At 42.0% G+C, this 21,119-nt stretch overlaps 1 protein-coding gene across 2 annotated transcripts in view; it reads right to left on the bottom strand.

Moving 5' to 3' along the window:
• Nucleotides 1-609: 609 nt before the first annotated feature.
• Nucleotides 610-21,119, bottom strand: part of MED12L (mediator complex subunit 12 like) — a 398,615-nt gene continuing 378,105 nt past the window's right edge. For both annotated transcript variants that reach the window (XM_006758962.2, XM_006758963.2), the window contains exons 42-43: nucleotides 5,522-5,603; nucleotides 610-2,885 (exon numbers count right to left, since the gene is read on the bottom strand). In XM_006758962.2, coding sequence (XP_006759025.1) covers nucleotides 2,833-2,885; nucleotides 5,522-5,603 — 135 coding nt within the window. In that variant the 3' untranslated portion in view covers nucleotides 610-2,832. The remainder of the gene's footprint in view (nucleotides 2,886-5,521; nucleotides 5,604-21,119) is intronic.

Here is a 21,119-nt window from a genome sequence, read left to right as displayed (position 1 = left end):
TCTCCAGCATCTATTTAAATATTCGCCTATTATTTAAGAAGAATTATAGGAGCCTTAATAAGATAAAAAGAAAGTGCCATAGGTTTTGCTCAGATATTTCAGTACCCAAACCGAGAGCTATGTCAGCCCCCACCAATCATCTGAGATATATGGGGGAGCTCACTTCATTGTGTTTTCACCACACCCACTTTCAGCTGGCCCCACTGAGAGGTGACTGATTGCTGCTGCCTCTGAGGTTGGGATCCCATGGCTGAAATAAGTCAAAGGATATTCATTCTAACAGTGATCTTCTACTTCTGGGCCAAGAGGAGTAAGTCACATAACAAATGCAACTCTACTAGGAACAAGTCTACAGTGAAAACCTTATGTCTAAGGGCTTCTTATGTCCAACTCCATTCTATTTCAAGGTCTTATATTTAACAGGGTGAGGGTTCCCATTTATCCTAAGATAATTTCTTCTATTTCATGAAACAAATTACTAGCTTCTGTCAAAGGACAGGACTTTCCCTTGTGATCATTTAATGCAAATTAACGCATTTGCTAAAAAAAAAAGAAACCTCTCAGGATAGAGGGTTAAGTGGGAGTTACTATGATGAGACTAGATTAAAATTTCCAGTTGCCATTTTTATTACGCAGAGGGAGAAACCAGTTTTAGTTTTTTCCTCAACTTTCCATAGAATCTTGGAAGCCTTACCGTGACTTAGCTTCCCCACCTAAAAAGGACACACAACAAAAATGTACACCCACAGTCTTCAAGTGCAAATGATTAATAAATTAATTTCACTAAGTTCTGCAAAATATAAAGTGCATACAAATGCTATGCAATTATAACACTCATTCTTGAAACAGTATTACTGCTGTTTGCAATACTGAGCTATAAAAATATATGGTTCCAACAGAAAACTGAGATTTTTTTAAATGCCAATAATTCTCAAAAGGAAAGAAAATGACAATCGGGGTGGAAAATGACTCTCTCCGGGCACAGCATTCATTGTTCGGCTGTCTAGCCAAGGCAGTCATTATACAGATATACTACTTGAAGAAAAATAATATCATGGACTCTAAAGATGATTCTTGTGGGGGGGAAAAACAGCTCGATATACAAAACCAGCTGAAAAGTAAAGATGCATCCTCTGAAAGCAGGTTGAATATGTTAATCTAGTGAAAAGAATGGTCCTTCATGTTTTGGCAAAGTCTTTTCCAGCCCAGAGTAAACATGAAATGAGCAGGCCGGAGTAAACTGGTTTCACAGTGTACAAAGCAGTTCACAGGGATGTTGCCACAGCAAAGTAAGCAGACATACATTTGAGGTCATTTGCATGAGTCAAACTTTGCAATGAGTAACTCACCTAGGAAGATATAAATTATTTATATAATGCTTTGCAAAGGAAGTGATCTACTAAAGTTGTACTAGTTACATTCAAAAGAAAGTAGTTCTACATGGTTTGTTCATTATAGACAAATCTATTCACAGTATGTGCAACTACATGACATGTGAAATCATATGGCAAAAGGAAATGAATTAACACAGAACATGGGAAAATATCCCTCACATGTTTTTAAATGCCCTGCAATTTTCACATTCAAAATTTTATGCATCTAAATCTAAAAAAATATTATATGGAATACTCTTAAATTACACAAACTGATAATTTACTGGATTTTTTACTCTAATAGGAGCAAATTACCACATACTTGAACAAAGTTAAAATAGTTACTATTTCTTTATAATAAATTTGATGTATAATTTACTTTACTTGTGCTTTTTGCACCAATTTATAAATACATTATATGCAACACACAACCGATTTGGACACCAACATTAACAATTAAATTCAAAATAGCAAATACTTACCATATAAAATAAACAGCAAATACATTTTTTATGAAAACCAGAGCTTTCTGGACTGGAGGCCAAATTCTCTGGAAACCATGTCAAGTTTGAGCACTGTGGAATCTCATGCCAGCTGAGAGATTCTTTTTCTCAAGTTGGCATATGATTCAGGAGAACCAAAACTGGACACAGTCATTTTTGCCAAATCTGGCAATAAATAATTGGACAATTCCACCATGGTTTGTTGGGGCCTTTAGAATTTCCATGTCGTACCTTCACAGAGACTCTGGTCAACGACCTTGCTACTGAAAACAAACTTGAGTACAGCTACTTCAGCAGGCTTCTACCTTCTTAGGGCATCACTCACAGAAGCCCTGGGTTTAAGTTCTTGGTCTAAGAAGTTTAAGTACTAAGCAACAATCTGTTTCAGCACCTTTTGACCACAACAAAAGCAAAAAATAACCCTATATAAATAAGAACAAAGTTTATAAAGTGCTTATGAAGTTACAAATATTTCAAATTAGAGTGATGTGAATAAGTGTCCATTTCACCATCAAAGGTAAATGCAGAATAAATGGGTCACTTTTCTGTCAAGACCTGACATGACTTTCAAATCAGTAGTTTGGTCCGGCACAGTTTGAAAAGAAAAAAAAAAACTTCATTAATGAATATATAAATATATTATATTTACCATAATTCATTCTTCCTATGAGATTCAAAAAAAGCACCAATATCAAAAAGTCTGCTACCAAACTCTCTGGAGTAGGCCCGCATGATCCACATTTTTAAACCTATTTTAAAGCTGAAAGCAACAAGACAAAACCATGCCTCCTCCTTTGCTTTTTGTTTAAACACCTTTGTACAAGTGTAGCATAAAACATAAAGAAACTTCAAAGAATTGAAATAAGAAAGGGACATTTCTAAAGATGACTAATGCATTAAATTTGATTTGTTTTTCAGTGCAAACATAAAACTTCATGTCTTGTCCTCTTCCAGATTCAGAAGTGTGAAGGGTGTCCATAGGGAGTCACTCCTTGCTGTGGCTGGTTACCTAAGAAGAAAAAGAAATACAAATAAAATTGTAGATGCAAAATTATGCCACAGATAGATGCCACCCCTTTGTCACTTCTCAATAACAGCCTGACTGACTGGCCAGGAGCACAGCGCTGGCCAGGGGCCCCCCAGTGGCAGAGCGTAAACACTGCAGCTGAATTCATTTCTCAGGGAAGCCAGCTCACCTGAGTCCCACACCTGCCAGCACAAGGCTCAGACGAGGGTAATTGGTCTCTATCTCTGAACTGAGAAACAACTCAATACTAACTTACAAAAGGACTCTACGTATCACTAAACATTGAAAGTAATGAAAATTTTTATAACAACACACCAATTGTTCTGCTTTAACATGGATATTATGAGATGAGAAAAGTAGCTTGAAAAATAGTAGGTACAAAGAAAGGAACAGGATGAGAATAGCCACTGCTCGCACAACTCTTGTGGGACTGTTCAAAACAGAGGCCCATTCTCAAGGTGTGATGGAAAAGGAACCCTCTGGAGGGCGCAGTGGGCATCTCAGCTTAGTTGTCGTTATTCAACCAAGGAGGCGGCAGAGTGTGCACCCGCCTTAGGAGAGACTTGGGAGCACTGTGGGCTCGGTTCCAGACCAACCAATAAAGTGAGTCATAACCTTTTTCGGTGGAGGCTCTTGCCTTCAGTTTGTCAACCTGTGAAGCTCAGTAAAGCTCAGCTCAAGGAAACGGGGTAGGCCTGTATGGTGATGCAGCGGCTCCGGGAAGAGCCGTCGGAGCTCTGCCCCAGCTTGTCCCTTGCTGTCAGCTGAAGAACGTTGGGCAGACGAATCATGACCTTATCCTTTAGCTGTTTTCTCGTCTATAACTGGAATAGTGACAATATCTAACCTCATGGGGTGGTTTAGGAATTAAGTGAATTGATACATGTGAAGTCACAGTGTGCCTGGGTCCAAGAAAGTGCTCCATAAAGGATGGCTGGTTGGGGGGTGAGGGCATAGATGGGATAAATGGTGATGGAAAAAATAATTTTTTTTAAAGCTGCATTTCATGAGCTCTGGGAAATTGGAAACAAGAGGAGATGTGCTCCCTAAATAGGTACTACTATACGAAAATCATTGGTACATATTTCTAAACATTGGAAAAAATCTAAAACACACACACATTGGTCTTGTCCTTAAAATTATGTTGTCTATTTAGCCATGTAAAAATATCACCACCAGAATTAACGGAGCAATGACATTTTAACCACATGTTTGTTGAGTAGACCACACCTATTAAATAGCAACTGGAAAAGAGGATTGATTTACAAAATTTAACTGAAATTAAATGAGGCTATAAGAGGAAAATATTTTTAAAGGGGAAAAAAGGTCTTGGTTATGTCCCGGGAAAGACACCAGGTACAGGAGGGGTATCTCCCCTGCAGGGAATCAGCAGCCAGGCCGAAAAGCCAGACGAAATCAAGCTGCCCGCCCTCAGTCGGGAGCCGGCCCCTTCCTCGCAGCACCCTACCCGTCGCAGAGGCAGGGCTGCTCAGAACAGGCTGCTTAACTCTGCACCCCAGAAGCACGTACCCTGGGACCAGGAGAACCTGCTCCTCTCCTCACTCCATGGATGAGAACCACATGATCCAGATAACGGCGACAGAGCTGGCAGCAGATTTAGGTCTCCTGGCTTCCAGGCCAATACTCTGCCCCAGAGGGCTGGCTCCCGTTGCTAACAAATTTCCTGTGCCTGCTGCCAACACAGGTTGATAGAGTCACGGGGCTCCCCACTGGCGTCTGTCCACACGAGGGAGCTGAATGGGTGAGTGGTATGCACTCTAGAGGCAGCACCATTAAAAACATCAGCCCATACAGCAGGCAGGACCACCAGGAAGAACTGCAGTGCCTGGCCGCCTGTGGTGGTACAGGTCTGATGTGTCTGAGCAGTTGTCAGGAAGGGTAGGATGGTGCAGTGGTGACAACAGCCACTGCCCTGTGACCAGGATACAGGTCTAATGCTAGCTCCCCTGTCTATGACTTTGGGGAGGTCACCTAACCTCCATCAGTACATGTGAGGACATCCACTGAGTTGTTCTCTAAACCTTCCAGCTTTATAAGAAGGTCACCTGCAGCTCCACAGGGGTCCCCAAAAGAAAAGAAATATTTCCAGGTTCAGCTGAAAGCAGCAGGAAAACCTCTTCACTGAACTAAAAAAACAATAACACACACACACACACACACACACACACACACACGCACAAAAGATTGGAGTTTTTCTAGGAAAAGTAGCATTCAAACCAAAACAAATAAAAAAACCACCTTAACACCATAGACCATGGTCAGCAAACTGAGGCTCGTGAGCCACATGCGGCTCTTTGGCCCCTTGAGTGCGGCTCTTCCTAAGCCTTAGGAGTACCCTAATTAAGTTAATAACAATGTACCTACCGATATAGTTTAAGTTTAAAAAATTTGGCTCTCAAAAGAAATTTCAATCGTTGTACTGCTGATATTTGGCTCTGTTAACTAATGAGTTTGCCGACCACTGCCATAGACTAAACAAAGATGAAGTGGTATCCAGGAAGATAGTGCAATTTTTGAGGAGCCAGCCCTTGTGTTTTGCTTGTGTGCTTATTTTCAGTTTCCCAGGAACCATCTGTCCTGGCAAGAGGGGTACTTACTGGAGAGCTGCTTCTGGAGCTGCCGCACCAGGGCAGCCGTCTGCTGCTGCTGCTGTGTCTGCTGCAAGCCTTGCCTGGGAAACTGCAATGTGACAGGAGAAAGAGGGCGTCAGCCCGGGTGCCCATCACAGACACAGAGACTGACTCCCAGGGTCAGATAGTCTTCAACTACTCCAGGACAAAGGTGCCAGGCCAGAGTGTGTTCCTTTACTTTCACCTACATCTTGGCCTCCATCTGGTGGCCATCTGAAGTGCCCAATCCACTTAAAAGTCCTCTCCATGTGGTTACTTTGGCATTTATTTGAAGAGTCCTGATGAAGAGCCCATACTCCAGCAGTGACCCAGAGGCTCAAATGTCCTTCTTATCTCTCCGTTCACCAGCTGGCTTATTTTAGTGTCACGATATTAGAAAACATTTTCATTGGCAAAATGCAAGCTTTCAGTTGGAGGATCTGTTCAAGCACCATAGGCCCTGCCTGCCCTGCATGAACGGCAGGGATGTGCTGAGGCAGAGCAGGCCCTAGGTCCGGACTCTCACGACTGAGCCTCCTACTGGACGGAGGAGAAAGGTCCACTACTCTCACTGGTGGCTGGGCTGGGGCACCAAGGACGCACACTCTGAGGAGGTGCTCACTTCTGGGTCGTGCAAGTGCAGGCACCGATGAGGGCCCATATGCCCTGGTTCTGTCCATTAGGTTGATACAAAAAATTGTGGTGGTTCTTCTAGGAAAAAACACTGTCCGGTAGAAGTGAAATCACTTTAGACTAAAATCACTGGTAGTGCTGATTTACTTTTCCCTTAACCTTTAAATTTCAGACTGTTGAGCTTTTCTTCCTTTTTGTGCCTGCCTTCTCTCCCTCTCCCCCTTCCCTCCACCTGGCCTTTTACTACTGTGACAGAGGACATGTTCTACTGCAAGGCCATCTTGACATGTACACACCAGAATTGTGCAGGTGATTTCTCACTCACCCCCACAGGCCACGCCCCACCCCATGGGGCCTGTCACCAGCCTCCTGGATGGAGTGTGGCCAGGTGCAGGTATAGTTGGAAGGGAGCAGAGTCCAATTTTGTTTTTGCCAATTTCCTTGAGGACAAGTCTCTCTCTGGGAAGGCCACAGCTCCTGCCAGCAGCCCTCCCCTTTTATCTCCTTCTTGTGCCATGGCCACAGAGCCCGGGGGTGTACCTGCTTCCGGCCTGGGGCCCTTTGTCATGCCTGGTTTCCCTTAACCTACCCATACCTCTGTAAACAGTCTTTTTAAAAAAACTCAATTACCCAATATGAGTGAAACATATATTTCCTCCTCAGAGCTTGCTGCTGTGGCTAAAAATAGGCCAGGATTATATTTAAGGTTGCCCTATTTAGCAAATGAAAATATGGAACACCCAGCTAAATGTCAATTTCAGATAAACAATATTTATTTATTTTTTTAGTTCTAAGTATGTCCCAAGTACTGCATGGGGCACATATCGCATTTAGTGTATGCCCCATACAATATTTGGAACATAATTCTAGAGTTATTCATTGTTTACCTAAAGCTGAAATTAATTTATCTGGCAACCCTAATTACAGGGCATCACTGGGTTGATTCTGTTAAAGCTGAATATTTCACACAACACCTGATCCACCTGTTTCTCTCACACTGGACTGTGAGTGACTTAAAGACTTGGGCTTGTCTGTTAATGTATCCCTAGTATCCAGCAGTGCCAGGCACACTGTAGGTGCTCAGAAAAAATGGACAGAATGACTAACTGTGAAGTGCCTTCAATTTCCAAACCTGCCTCGTAACAAGAAAGGTGCACCTCCACCCATGTTACTATTTCCCCCAATACATGGAAGGAAAAGAGCAGCTTGCCACTTTCTCCCACTGCCCAAATCAAGAGGGGAAAAGAAAACAAAAATCCATCTTTCAGTGATGCAAAAACGTTCATAAAATATGAAATAAGTTCTTTTCTATTCAGTGGTTTCTATGATTATTTGGAAATAGACCCTATTTCTTTAACAAAAGCTAATATGGTTCTATGTGTGAGGCAGTGTTCTAGATAGCACCTGTACACATGAACCCAGCGAGCCCAGCTAACCCTGAAAGGATAATACCACCCTCAGTCTCTCACACAAACCCTGGGCATGTGTTTTATGAAATTCAGTACACATATGATTTACTATGAAACATTCATAACACATAGACAAAGCAAGATCTAGGACAGTACTCCATAATCAAACATTTTAAATCTCTGCAGCAAAACACACAAACAGTCATATCAGATGAAACAAATAAAAAGAGCTTCACATCCGAGGTCAGCTTTTATTACCAAATTAATCAGGTCAGGCTTAGCTGTTCAATGAGTTATAAATAAAATTTCCATTCTCACAGGTGTCTGAATTTTGGGAATGAATATAAGAAATTGTGAGGCTTTTTTTTTTTTTTTTACAGATGGAAGAAGTGGAGGCTTTGAGGGGTGAAGTCAGTCCATGATCCCAGTAAATTTTGGGGCTGGAATTCAGACTCGTCTTTCTGAGTCCAGAGCTCATGATCCTAACCACAATCTAGTGCTGTCCTTAATTGGAATATTAGCTTCCAAATATTAATTTATTTGAATATATCACAGATTCTAAATGGTCAGCTGCAAAGATGTCTAATCTTATTAGCTGATTAAGGTACACAACACATAAATATCTAACATTTGTTCATTCAACAAACACTTAGCTGCCTTCTCTACGTTCATTTAAAGTCTGCTTCAAGTAGAGTATTTCTTAGAATGAAACATTGTAATGATGTCCTCAGATTTTTTATTTTGAGCCAAGGCAGTAACTAGGTCCCTGAGAAGCTAGTGTTTGTGCACAAGCACCCAGGAACACATGCAGGTGTGTATGTATATTGGAGAATGGTGGGTGGCCCACTGGGTGACCTTAATAGATAATATCCCTGGGGGGACCCCAAGACTCTGTTGGGATGTCTACAAGGTCAAAACCATTTTCATAATACTAAGAAATTATTTGCTTTTTCAGTCATTTTTTCATGAGTGTACTATGCAGTTTTCCAGAGAATAATGTGTGATACTGCAACAAAATGAATGCCTTTTTAACCCAGACACTGAAGTTTTCAAAACTGTAAAACAGTGTCATTCTCACTAATTTTTAGTTTGAAATATACACCCATTTTTCATTAAAAATGTTATTTCTTTTCATATGTAATTTTATTTTAGAATTATGAAATATTTTTAATATTTGTTTTAATTTCTAGTAAAGTAAATACTGATAGACACAAAAGCTTTTGCATGTGAAGGGCCACAGCTTTTGCTTGTGACGGGTTCTGAGGCCAAGAGCACTGAGAGCAGCAGGGGAAGTCCACGGGATGATCTAGCATCTCCAGTACTCTCAGCTATAGTGCTTCACTACATTCCTCTCAAGGCCACCTGGCACTAAATGCAACTGGCTTTAACCTGTATATGTACATGAGCATGCAAGAGATTGCATGTGCAATTTTCTTGGGGAAAGAAAGAGTGCCACCAACTCCCCACAGAAATCCCATTACTGAGCATTTCAAATCAAGTCACTGAATGTCTCCTGCAAAGGCTGAGCCCTGCACATGGCAGAGGAGCATAAAACCAACAGGGGAAGTTTAAGGAGTCACCCTCTTGGACTCCTCCCCAGACTTCCTGAATTAGAATTTCGGGGGCTGAAAATCTGTATTTTGTAAATGGTCCCTCCTGTGATCTGATGCTTGGCTAGATTTTGGAGTCATCCTTGTGGTGAGAGTTGGAACTTTAAATTGACCAAAATAGGTCAGAAAACAGGTCAACTGAGGTCCTACATTGCCATCTGTGTATGTTTAATCTTCCTGCTGCAATGTAATGAACAAACAGGGAAAGGTCTCTTTGAACTCCATCCATGCAGGAGCTAATGATGGTTTCTCCCACCTGTCCCTTTGCAGATGTTAATCCTCCCAGAACATCTTCCCTTTCATCCTGTCCTGCACCCTCAAAAAGGCCCCAGCCTTGAACAATAGGCTCCAGTTGCCAGCCACGCCTTCAGGCATCTGTAGAGTGAATCAGTGCTCTTGTGCCTGGGCACTGTGATGCCCTTATTAGCAACAAGGCAGCTGCCTCTTCCCCACCCTCACACTTTGAGGAGGGGTGGGAGCTATGCTAAGTTCCTACTGCAACCACAGACAGAGCCCAGGCTTGATGATCTCCGTCAAGTGGAACAGGTCAACAAAGCATAGTCACTCTCCAGTAAACACATTCTCTGCTGCACCAAAAAGAATATATTAAGAAGTATTTTGGCCTGGCTGAGTGGCTCAGTTGGTTGGAGTGTACTCCCATACACCAAAAGATTGTGGGTTTGGTCCCAGTCAAGTCACATGTGGGAGGCAACCCATCAGTTCCTCACATTGATGTTGTTGCTTTTTTTCCCTCTCTCTTATTCTCTCCCTATCTCTAAAAATCAAGTAAAAAAAAAAAGTACCCTGTTTTGTAATTTGACTGCGGAAAGTATCTGTTGGGATTGGCTCCAATCAAGCAAGAACTATACATTTTCTACTAACTTATTTAATGATGTAAGTGTCAAAAGAACCACAATTCACTGATTCACTTATTCTCATCCCTAACTGTGAACATTTGTAATAAATAAACTTGTACTACTGAGAAAAAAAGATTTTGACACTTCACATATGCAAGTAGAAAATTGATAGTGTCAGTTTCAAAGATGATTTTTGTATTTAAAGTTTCTGGCTTAAATATCTAATAGTGCAGATTTTGAACTTTATAAGAACAAATTTTGTTAAAAAAGTAAGAACTTGCTCTAGTTTTGTGGCCTTGTGTACTTTTTAAATAAAATTAAGAAAGTAGTTTTCTGCAATAAATAAATAAATAAATAAAATTAAAATAAAGCCAAAAAAAATCACCAAAAACATATCCTTGGGTGAGGATTGAAAAAAAATTTTTTTTGGATGTATATTCTGCCTGATCCCTAAATGTCTATTTTGACAACACACATTTATTCAAGATTATTAAATTTTTGCTCAACCATTACTAAAGGAAGTGTGTCATTAACTAATAATTTCTATTTAATTGAATCTTTTTGTGGCAAAGCAACTTTCTTGGGGCTGTCCTGGCAGCAGAAGCGACCCTACTGGTCACCTAGTGGCAGGACTGCTGCGGTTAGCGACGCACCAGTGCCTCACAGCGGGTTTGTCACCTTGCCCTCCGAACTGTGTTCTTCTTTACTTATGGATACTCTGTGGAGTTTCTCCATTCATCGCTATGACACTCAACAAATCATTTGACAATGCTCATCCAGATCCAAGCACTACTCTGGGTCCAGGGACACAAACGTGGGTAAAGCACTGTCCCTGCATCCTAGCCGCTAAGGTTCTTGCTCTAGCAACAACCTGTGAGCACATTATTGGTAAGCAGAAGCACAAAGCACCAAGGCAACCTTTATTTCCAAACTGTTCTGCCACTTGACAGTCCACAGACAGTCTACAGGTCCTCGGATGAATGGAGAGCAGCCCTTCACGGGCACCAGACCCCACAGAGACCCCAGCCCTGCACAGACTCCTCCGCCCAGCCAGGCGCCTCTGCGGGCACCCCGAGCGGGAACCAGCGGCCTGGAGTTTACAGTGTTTAGTACGCATTTATCTGCAAAATAACTAGCAACCTGCATGCAGTCATTTTTTAAATCTGCACACCATCAGTTCTTTAGTAAAAAGGAAATATATCAAATTTATCTGTCCTTTTAATAAAAATCTCTAGGATATCTTCCCCAACTTCTTTCTATAAATATTATACCTCCTTTTCCTTCATAATGAAAAGAAAAATCCAAATCAAGCAAAGAAAGGCAACATGGTTCACTAACTTTCTCTGGACCTGATTTTCTTCATTTGAAAAGGAGAATAATATTATCTGAATTCTGAAAAATTTCTCAATTTCTCTAAATGGAACATTTTTTTGAAGAAGAAGACTATATGACAATTTCACACATGATCTTTGACTAAAAGTTAATGCAATTGTTTAAGTAACTATTATGCATATCTTTAAAAGGCATAAATTCAGTATAATAAGATAACGACACAAGGATGAGTCAATTTAAAAAGCCACATTATTAAAGTTTTCTGTTAGCATATTTTCCAGGTCACACACCTAGGACACCTGCGTTTAAGATGAAAAGAAATGACACAGCAGGATGGGCTAAACATTATTTCCTTTAAAGCTGGAAGTAACTTTACATCATGGCCTGTTAACATCTGATTAAAGTTAATTTAATCACAACAACTCATAAGCTTTAAAAGTATCTTTCAAGTTAAGAACTATAATTAGGCCCAAACTAGAGGCTACGTGTAATATTCCAGCAAAGGCACCCTGTCTCTTTCCTGATGCTCTTCTTCCACAGAAAAGTGATTATAGAAGAAATGACAGACATTGGATTCCCTAGATTTAATCTGTGAGCACCAGCTTTTCTTCCAGAAAAGCTTTTCACAGAAAAGCTTGATTTGCTGATGACACTTCTTGAAAAAGTGCCCATTCTGTTCTGTCGGTTTTGACTCCAGGTGCACTTTTTTACAGCAGAGGTGGACCTGCCTAGATGGGTGCTGCTGCTACCATTCATTATCCTACCCGTTACAGCTGCTCTTGGTCACCAGGAGAGCAGACCAACAAGGGGACAATCAACAGCAGTGAACAAAGGTGCCTTCCCATGCTCACTGCGCCAACTCTCCCCATCAGGCATCCCAAACTTATATTCCTCTTCACCTGTTATGGATTGAATTGCTGCCTCCCCCAAATACAGGGTAGTGTCCTAATGCTCAGTACCTCACAATGCAACCTTATTTGGAGAAAGGATCTTTACAGAGGTAATCAAGTTAAAATGAGGTCCTGAGGGTGAGAACGGATCCAATATGACTGGGGTCCTTATGAAAAAGAGAAATTTCAAAACGAACACATTTATAGTGAACACTCCATGAGAAGATAAAGGCAGGGATTGGAGTACTGTTTCTATAAAACAAGGAATGTCCAGCATTGTCAGCAGATCACCAGGAGCAAGGGGAGAGGCACAGGACAGATTCTCTCTCACAGCCCTCAAAGGAGCCAACCCTGCCAACACCTTAATCTTGGACTTCTAGCCTCCAGAACCTGGAGAAAATGCATTTCTGGGCTTAAGCCACCCCGTGTGTGGTACTTGGTTACAGCACCCTTAGCAAACTCATCCAATCTTTCAGCTCTTCTACTGCTCTCCGCTGATATGCTGTTCTAAGCATCTGGTGGCAGAGGATGTACTGGGCTCTTTGCTAGTGCGCTCCAGAACCTGTGGCTCAGTGCTGGCTCCACTGTATGTACTGAATAAGTGCGTGTTGAATTAAATTGTGAATGTCACCAGGTAGTGGTGGGGCAAGTTGTGGGAATGGAGGTGGCTGTGTGTCCCCCACCACTTCTTGCCTGAGATGGCATGACTCAGAACCCCAAATGCACCAGAGCTGGCTTCTCTTTAAAGGCCTGCTCACTGCCCCGTTTCCAGCAAGGAAAGAAACAGAGAATGAAGAGCACTGACTGGCCAGGAATGAGAATCAGATATGCTGAGGATGTTCATAATAATAATAAACATATTTAGAAGGTATATAATAAATCTTAGTGGAACTAATAAGGATCGAGTCTACAACTCAGGCATGTGCGCTGAACAGGAATTGAATTGTGACTTCCTGGTTCATAGGTTGATGCTCAACCATTGAACTACACCGGCCAGGCTAGAAGTATTATTTTTGAAATTGGAAACAATCTAAATATTTGACTGTAGGTGGGGTGATTAAGCAAATACTAGCAGAGCAATACAAAAAAAAAAAAAAAAAAAGAACCTACTGTGGAGTTCGCTATCCATTAAGATTGCTGTAATGGGATTCTGTGTTTCTCTGGAATTACTTTCCTATGAACACAATGAGGGGAAATCTTGTGCTGTGTTCTAATAACCTGGCTCAATCCCTGGGAGAGAAACATTTTAAGCCAGTGAGTGAAATACTACCTAATACACTAAAAAACTTCAATACTGTCTTAGAAGTCAAAATTACATAAGTTTAACATATATTCTTCACACAAAACACATTCATTAAGTATTTATGAAACTATTAGATGCGTAAGAATATTAAATTCCCTTATATTCAATACTAGTAGCCCAGTGCACAAAATGCACTCGGGAGTGAGAGTGAGGGGTGGGGCCAGACTCCTCAGCCCGGCCTGCACCCTCTGTCATGTTCCTGGACCCCGGCCACTCCTGGCCTAGGCACAGGCCTACAGGCTTGGGGTGGCCTGGCTCCCGAGGCCCCATTTTATCAAGAGAACAGAGTCGGCGTTAGTTACAGCCCTCACTGAAACCAGTACAGCGAGTGAATGAGTGAATGAATGAGTGAATGAGCGAATGAATGAGCAAGTAAGTTAATGAGCAAGCAGCTAAGGGATGGGAACTTCTGCCATGTTGCCAAGGCAGAGCCCATGCGGGAAAGTTCCCCCCCTGCTCCCAGAGGCCTGGCGCCCCTCTCCTGGTTGCATACTGAATTACTAACATCTTGAGGTCATAGCTGTCTTATCCTGCTTTATCTTTAGTGCCTGGCCTGGTGCCAGGGACCTGAGAGGGTTTGCGGAGCGAGTGAATGAGTGAATGAATGAGCGAGTGAATGAGTGAATGAATGAGCAAGTAAGTGAATGAGCAAGCAGCTACCGGCGGGAACTTCTGCCGCGTTGCCATGGCAACATGACAGAAGTTCCAGCCCCACTCCAGGCTGCCTGAAGTCCACTCCGGAAAAGATCCCCCCCTGCTCCCAGAGGCCTGGCGCCCCTCTCCTGGTTGCATACTGAATTACTAACATCTTGAGGTCATAGCTCTGTCTTATCCTGCTTTATCTTTAGTGCCTGGCCTGATGCCAGGGACCTGAGAGGGTTTGCTGAGCGAGTGAATGAGTGAATGGATGAGCAAGTAAGTGAATGAGCAAGCAGCTACCTGTCGGGATAGTTCGCACTCCACTCTGGGCTGCCTGACGCAAACCCTGGGCAGTTCCCGCCCTTCTCCCAGCGGCCCCACTCCCCTCTCCCAGCTGCATAGTGTGCGCAGGGCAAAGGCAGCCCGGGTGTGTGTGTTGGCAGATCGGTGCATTAGCACCTGCCAACCTGGAATCTGCACAGGAAGGCCGTTTGTGGGTGCAGCCGGTGTATGATCGGTTCATTAGCACCTGCCAACCTAGAATCCCCGTAGGAGGGCCGTTTATGGGCGTGTCTGGTGGCGGATGGCTGTGGTCCCGCGGTCAGTCCTGGGTAGGGTCCCATATGGGCTGCCTGCCGCCCGGATCGCAGATAGCAGGCCCGGATGGCAGGGAGGCAGGTGGGATGGCGCTGTCCCTCCCTGCCTGTAGTATGCAAATTAGCCGCTATCTTGGTTGGCAGTTAATTTGCATATCACCCTGATTAGCCAATGGGAAGTGTGTCAGAGGAATGGTTAATTACCATGTTTGTCTATTATTAGATAGGATGCATTAATCCTAGTGTAAAAGGGAGATCATCTCCTCTCATTCTCCATAAGCTCATCCTCTGCTTCAAATTATAATTAAGAAGTGTAGACAAATCTCCCACATCCCTATAGATTTAACTTTGTGATAGAATCAGATGTTTTTTACTCTATCCAAAATAACTATCATATTTCATGTACTTGATATTAATATTCATACATGTTTATTAATATTCATATGTAGCATGATTTTCTAAGGATTTATACCCTTAATATCTTATATATTTCCCACATACTGTATTACATTATAAGCCAAGTAAACTAAAAATCAGTGGATAAAAGGCCAGAGAAAAACTAATGAATATACTCTTAATGTTTGCTTAACTGTAGATGTCAACCCAATTAAAATTTTTTTAAAAAATGACTATTTTATAAGGACATGTACCTATACATTAAAGCAAACATTTCTGAAAAGTAGAACTCTGAGGATGGCAGTTAAACATATGTGTGACTAAATAGACAAATTTTAAATACATAAAAGTACATAGATTAAATGTACTTGTATGTGTAAATTTTACTTGTGAGACATATATATGTGCTTATTTAATATGTAAGATAAATCAAAGGTTAAAAAAAGTTAAAAATGTACAATATCATACTGTTATATACTTAAAGCAATAAAATCAGTCCTATATTTAATGTTTGTCTCTTGTTAAAGTAGGTATTATTTAACCATAGCCTATTAGCAATGGCTAGCCAAAAAAAGTTATAATTCTCAGATTAATGGGTTCCTTATAATTGTTAGTCAAGTGCTCATATATGAATTTGTATTAATATCTGAAAAGGTATAATTCTATTATATTCATTTCCCCCTGTTCTTTACATAATCTGTGCTGCTAACATGAACATTACATGTTTTAAATTAGAAAGAAAAAAAAAGGGCTAATGATTTGCCAGGTTAACATTAAATATTCCAAATTTGTCAACCTGACAAAATTTGTATTTCTTGGCTTTCTGTCAAAATACCAACAGAACACTGGCAGGGTAGCTCAGTTGGTTGGTGTGTCATCCTGATATGCCAAGGTTGCCAGTTCCATTCCTAGTCAGGGCACAGAGAAACATCAGTGATGACAGAGAATTATCCATTGGCTGCTTCCTGAACACCCCCTACTGGGGACCGGCCTGCAACCTGGGCATGTGCCCTTGCCTGGAATTGAACCAGAACCTTTCAGTCCATGGGCTGAAGCTCCATCTGCTGAAACAAACCAGCCAACGCAATAAATAAATTAAAAAAAAAATAACACCAGATTTTTTTTGTTGCATTCAAAAAGAAAAGATAAGGGCTACTTTAAGCTTTTTTACTGCTTCATATAGTAATACTAGTGGCCTGGTGCATGAATTTGTGCACACTGAAAGGAAATTAATTAGAAGAAATATTTTAATATTGCTATTTGTCCTTTCTCTATAATAGAAGTGTCAACCGAATTCATGATCAACAATGACAGATCGAAACATACACGTGCAATTGGTGCCAGCGAGAGCTTTATATGTATCATGCATGGGCGAATCAAGTTAACCTTATATATATACAGAATAAACTTGCTTAATTAGACCTGCTAGCTAAACTTTTTCCAGCTCAGTGAAGCCCCCCAATTTCTCTTTCAGGTAATTGTCAGCACAGAAGTGTCAACAAAATTGCAATTGGCGCCAGTGAGAGCATTATATGTATCGTGCATGCGTGAATCAACTTAGCCTTTTATATATATAGAATAAACTTGCTTAATTAAACCTGCTTTCTGAGGTAGCTAACATTTTTCCAGCCCAGTGAAGCACCCCAACTTCTCTTTCAGGTAGTTGTCAGCAACAACAGTAAATATCAACATGAAGTAGATTATTATTATAGATAATGCAGGGAGATCAAAGGGTAAAATATTTAACTGCAGCAGTGTTTGACTATTTTCTGTGCAGTAAGAAAACCTAAAGTCATTTTCAAGGTCCACCATTTCTTACTTCTTTTCAGTTGGGTCAAGTTTCTAAACTTTCTAAATCTCCATTTGCCAGCTAATGAAAAGAAAATAGGATTCCACCAAGTCTCCTATCTATATACTCCAGGACTTCTGTGAGGATCAAATGAGATGAGGCACGAGAAAACTCTTCACAGACATTTGGTTAAAGTGTGAAATGTTTGCACCTGGATATAAAGCAAGTCATGTTCCTGGGCTGAAGAAACCGCAAGGAGGCTAGTCGTTGCTAGGGAGAAGAGGGCGGACGTTGCTACATGACGTCATTACCTGGCGCCCACAGCCACCGTTTCCAGGCTGGGCTGGGCTGGGGGTGCATTTTGTGCCACGGGGTCTCGGCAGTATTGGCTACAATTTGGTGGGCTGTCGCTCCAGGGTGGTGGTGGGGCCTGTCTCCCACTTGGGGGAAGCCGAGTATTGCTTTGTTGGCACCAGGTCTGCGGTGCCATTTCTCTGTGCACGTCACGGCAGCTCCTGCGTTGAGCGTCTGCCCCCTGGTGGTTGGTGCACGTCATAGTGACTGGTCAGACGGTTGGACACTTAGCATATTAGCCTTTTATATATATATAGATACCTAGGGAAGTTAATTTAATTGTCAAATTTAGTCTAATTGAAGCCATCTATAACTTCAGAATACTGGATCAAGTTGAAGAAAGAATTTAAGGTATTTTTAGTAATTGCCCATTTTAAACTCCAGCAGTCAAATACTAGGCTATTTATTTATTTATTTATTTATGTATTTATTTATTTATTTATTTATTTAATCCTCACCCATGAATATTTTTCCATTGATTTATAGGAAGGTTGGAAGAGAGAGGGAAAGACAGAGAGAAGCATTGATGTGAGAGAAACACATCGATTGGTTGCCTCCTACATGAGCCCTGGCCAGGGCCTGGGCCAGGTAGGAGCCTGCAAACAAGGTATGGGCCCTTGACTGGTATTGACCCTGGGACCCTTTGGTCCTCAGGCCGATGCTCTCTCTGTTGAGCCAAACCGGCTAAGTCTAGGCTTCAAATGAGAAACCCAGTTTAGGGATCAATAGATAGACAAATTTCGAAGGGAAAGCTCTTCCTTAAAATAGAATATTATACGTTAATCACAGAAAAAATAATAGAATTAGCAAATCATTTTTTATCTGCCCATGTGAAAAAAAATTTAGGCAAGAATACTTTAATTTATGCTGACACTAGTATATAAAGTCTAATGAGTAAAAGAACAATTAGGTTATATAAAATATCCCCATAAATTATTTTTTAATTTCAAAAGGAAAATAATTTTCTAATTAAGAAATCTATTGGATCACCTAAACAAAGACATGAGAGTAATATCACCAATAATGTTTATCCTAATGTGATGTACTGAGAAAGACACAATATCTCCTCTGTAATATTCCCACCAAAAATGTATAATCTGAATCTAATCATGAAACATCAGACAAATCAAATCGAGTAACATTCTACAAAATCCTAGGAACCTCAAAAAGAAATTTCAATGTTATGCGTGAAGACCAAAATAAAACAAACAAAAACCCCTGCACATTTGCAAGATGAAAGGTGAGTAACAGAGCGATCCTAGACCAAGAGAAAAACCTGAAACAAGGACATAAATGGTATTATTGGTGCAACTGGCACAATTTGCAAAAGATGTATAGATTGTAGTCCATGAATGTTGTCAATCTCCTGGTTTTAGTCGTATCAAGTTTTTTTGTAGGAGAATATCCTTGTTGTTAAAACAACACACACAAGTATTTGGAGTAAAGGGGCATGAACCTCCAACTTACTGAAGTGTACAAATTAGGAAAAAAATGTGGGTGTGTGCTTAGAGACTAATAAAACAAATGTGGCAAGAGAATCAAGATGGTGGCACAGATAAACGCCTGTACTCACTGCCTCCCACAACCACATCAAAATTACAACCACATTAAAATACAAAACAACTATCACCCAGAACCACAGGAAAGCTGGCTGAGTAGAAGTACTACAACTAGAGAGGTGGTGAAGAAAGTGCATTGAGACTGGTAGGAGGTGTGGAGGCGCGGAACAGGCTGGTCTAGCACCCAGGTGAGCCGCTTTTTTAATCAGGAGGGAGATCGCCTTTGTGGAGGCTTCCTGGAGGAGCGAGGGGTCCCAGCCCTACTCCAGACCCCCAGCCAGGGTCCCAGAGCTGGGGAAAGAAGTCCCTACTGGCAGTAAGAACTATGGGCTGCAAAAACCAGGGCGGATTGGGGCTGAGTGACACACAGGCTGCTGGAGACCTAGTTATTCCTCTTTAAAGGCCTACATCATGAACTGAATTTACAAGCTCTCACTTCCTCTGAGCTCCAGTGCCAGGCGAGGCTTCTGGAGGACCCAGACACATATGGGGAGAAACTGGACTGTCTGGCATCGGGGCAGGAACTCTGGGGTGGCTTTCTTTCAGACAGAGGTGCTCGCAGCAGTTATTGTTCCCATGCTGGACCTACTCTGTGCAGGGCTGACTGGCAGCCATTTCTGTTTGCTCTGCCCTGGTGATTCCCTGAGACCCCGCCCCACCCAATTTACAACCCCACCCAAACTTTTTTTTCCCTTTTGAGGTGGATGGACTTCTCTTCTAACCACAAGCAGACCCACTATAGCCCTGGAAGCACTCCTCTGGTGGGCTGGCTACGCCCATACATGGTGTCAGATATTCTTGGTGTGGCTGTGCCAGCTGGGGCCCACTGACCACCAAGCCAGAGTATGCTGGGCACCAGCTCCAGCAGATTATTGAGCACAAGAGAAGCCAGAAGGAGGGCATGAAAGAGAAACCCACACATAAGGCCTTTGACAATGGGCACTATGAGCTGGAGCATCTGTCCACCCCTGAGCTGAAGAGTGGTCCCCACAGCTTGGACCAACTTGGGAGTCGCATGGAAAACTAAAGAGAGCAGCCTCCTTTGGGTGTCACAGGAAGGTGCTTGGTTTCAGAACAAAGGTTTGGGAGGAGGACAGTGATGACAATAGGTGACTTCATTTTAGAGTGGACTTTCCAAAGCAACTCCAGCTAGAAACAGCTTAACTCCTGTAAAAAGTGTATCCCAGATCCACAATGTAAAAATATGTGATTCTTAAAAAGGAAAAAAAAATGTGCTTTTGCACATGAATTGTCTGTCCTTTCTCAGGTGAAAACTCTGTCAAACAAGCTGCAACTGGATCAGGGAGCTGCAAACCTATCAATAAAAGGCCCAGAAAAACCAGCACCAGCCCCAGCACCAGCCTGCCTTTCTTCACAGTTGGGCCTCATCTGGGCACTTCCAAACCCACAAAGAGGAAGTATCTGCAGATTCTTCCTGGTGGCCCAAGGCAGTGGCTGACTTTTCACCTCCCTGGAGACCCAAGAGCCAGTGTACCAGTGGTCAGTGTGAGACCATAGCAGATTACAGCTTTTCACATCCATAAGCGACACACTCAAGGGGCAGACTCAGTGAGCACCAAAGCCCCACTGAAGCAAGTCCTGCTCCATAAGGGTGTCTCCTGCACAGCATCTTTCCCACTGTAGTCGCAGCTGGTCCCCACAGGTCAATTCCTCCCAGTGACATCAACAGCAATCAAGGCTCAACTACAACAAAAGTGTGCATACAGCCCATAAAGGGGTGCACCAAGGTCGCCACCTCAGGTTATTGGGGAGGCTGAGCCACTGGGCCCTATAGGATACCTACCACACAAGGCCACTCTATCAACTCAAGGAGACTTAACAGCTACCCAATACATAGAAACAAACACGGGGACACAGCTAAAATGTGGAGACAAAGATATGTCACAAATGAAAGAAATGGAAGAAAGCAAACTACTGATATAGAATTCAAAACCACGGTTACAAGGTTACTCAGGAATCTTCTAGAAACCTCCGAGGAACTTAGTGAGACTTTCAAAAATCTTAGTGAGAATGCCAAAAAAAAGGGGAAAAGGACCAATCAGAAATTAAGCATACACTGACTGAAATAAAGAATAACATAAAAGGGAGAAACTAAGATGGCGGCATAGATAAACACCGGGAAATTGCTGCCTTCCACAACAATTGAAAAATACAACAAAAAGACAAAATGGAAATCATCCAGAACTACAGGAAGGCAG

Source organism: Myotis davidii, unplaced genomic scaffold (assembly GCF_000327345.1).
Source record: "Myotis davidii unplaced genomic scaffold, ASM32734v1 scaffold316, whole genome shotgun sequence".
Taxonomy (NCBI): domain Eukaryota; kingdom Metazoa; phylum Chordata; class Mammalia; order Chiroptera; family Vespertilionidae; genus Myotis; species Myotis davidii.
Note: the sequence above shows the minus strand (reverse complement) of the source record. Positions and strands in the feature narration are given on the sequence as shown.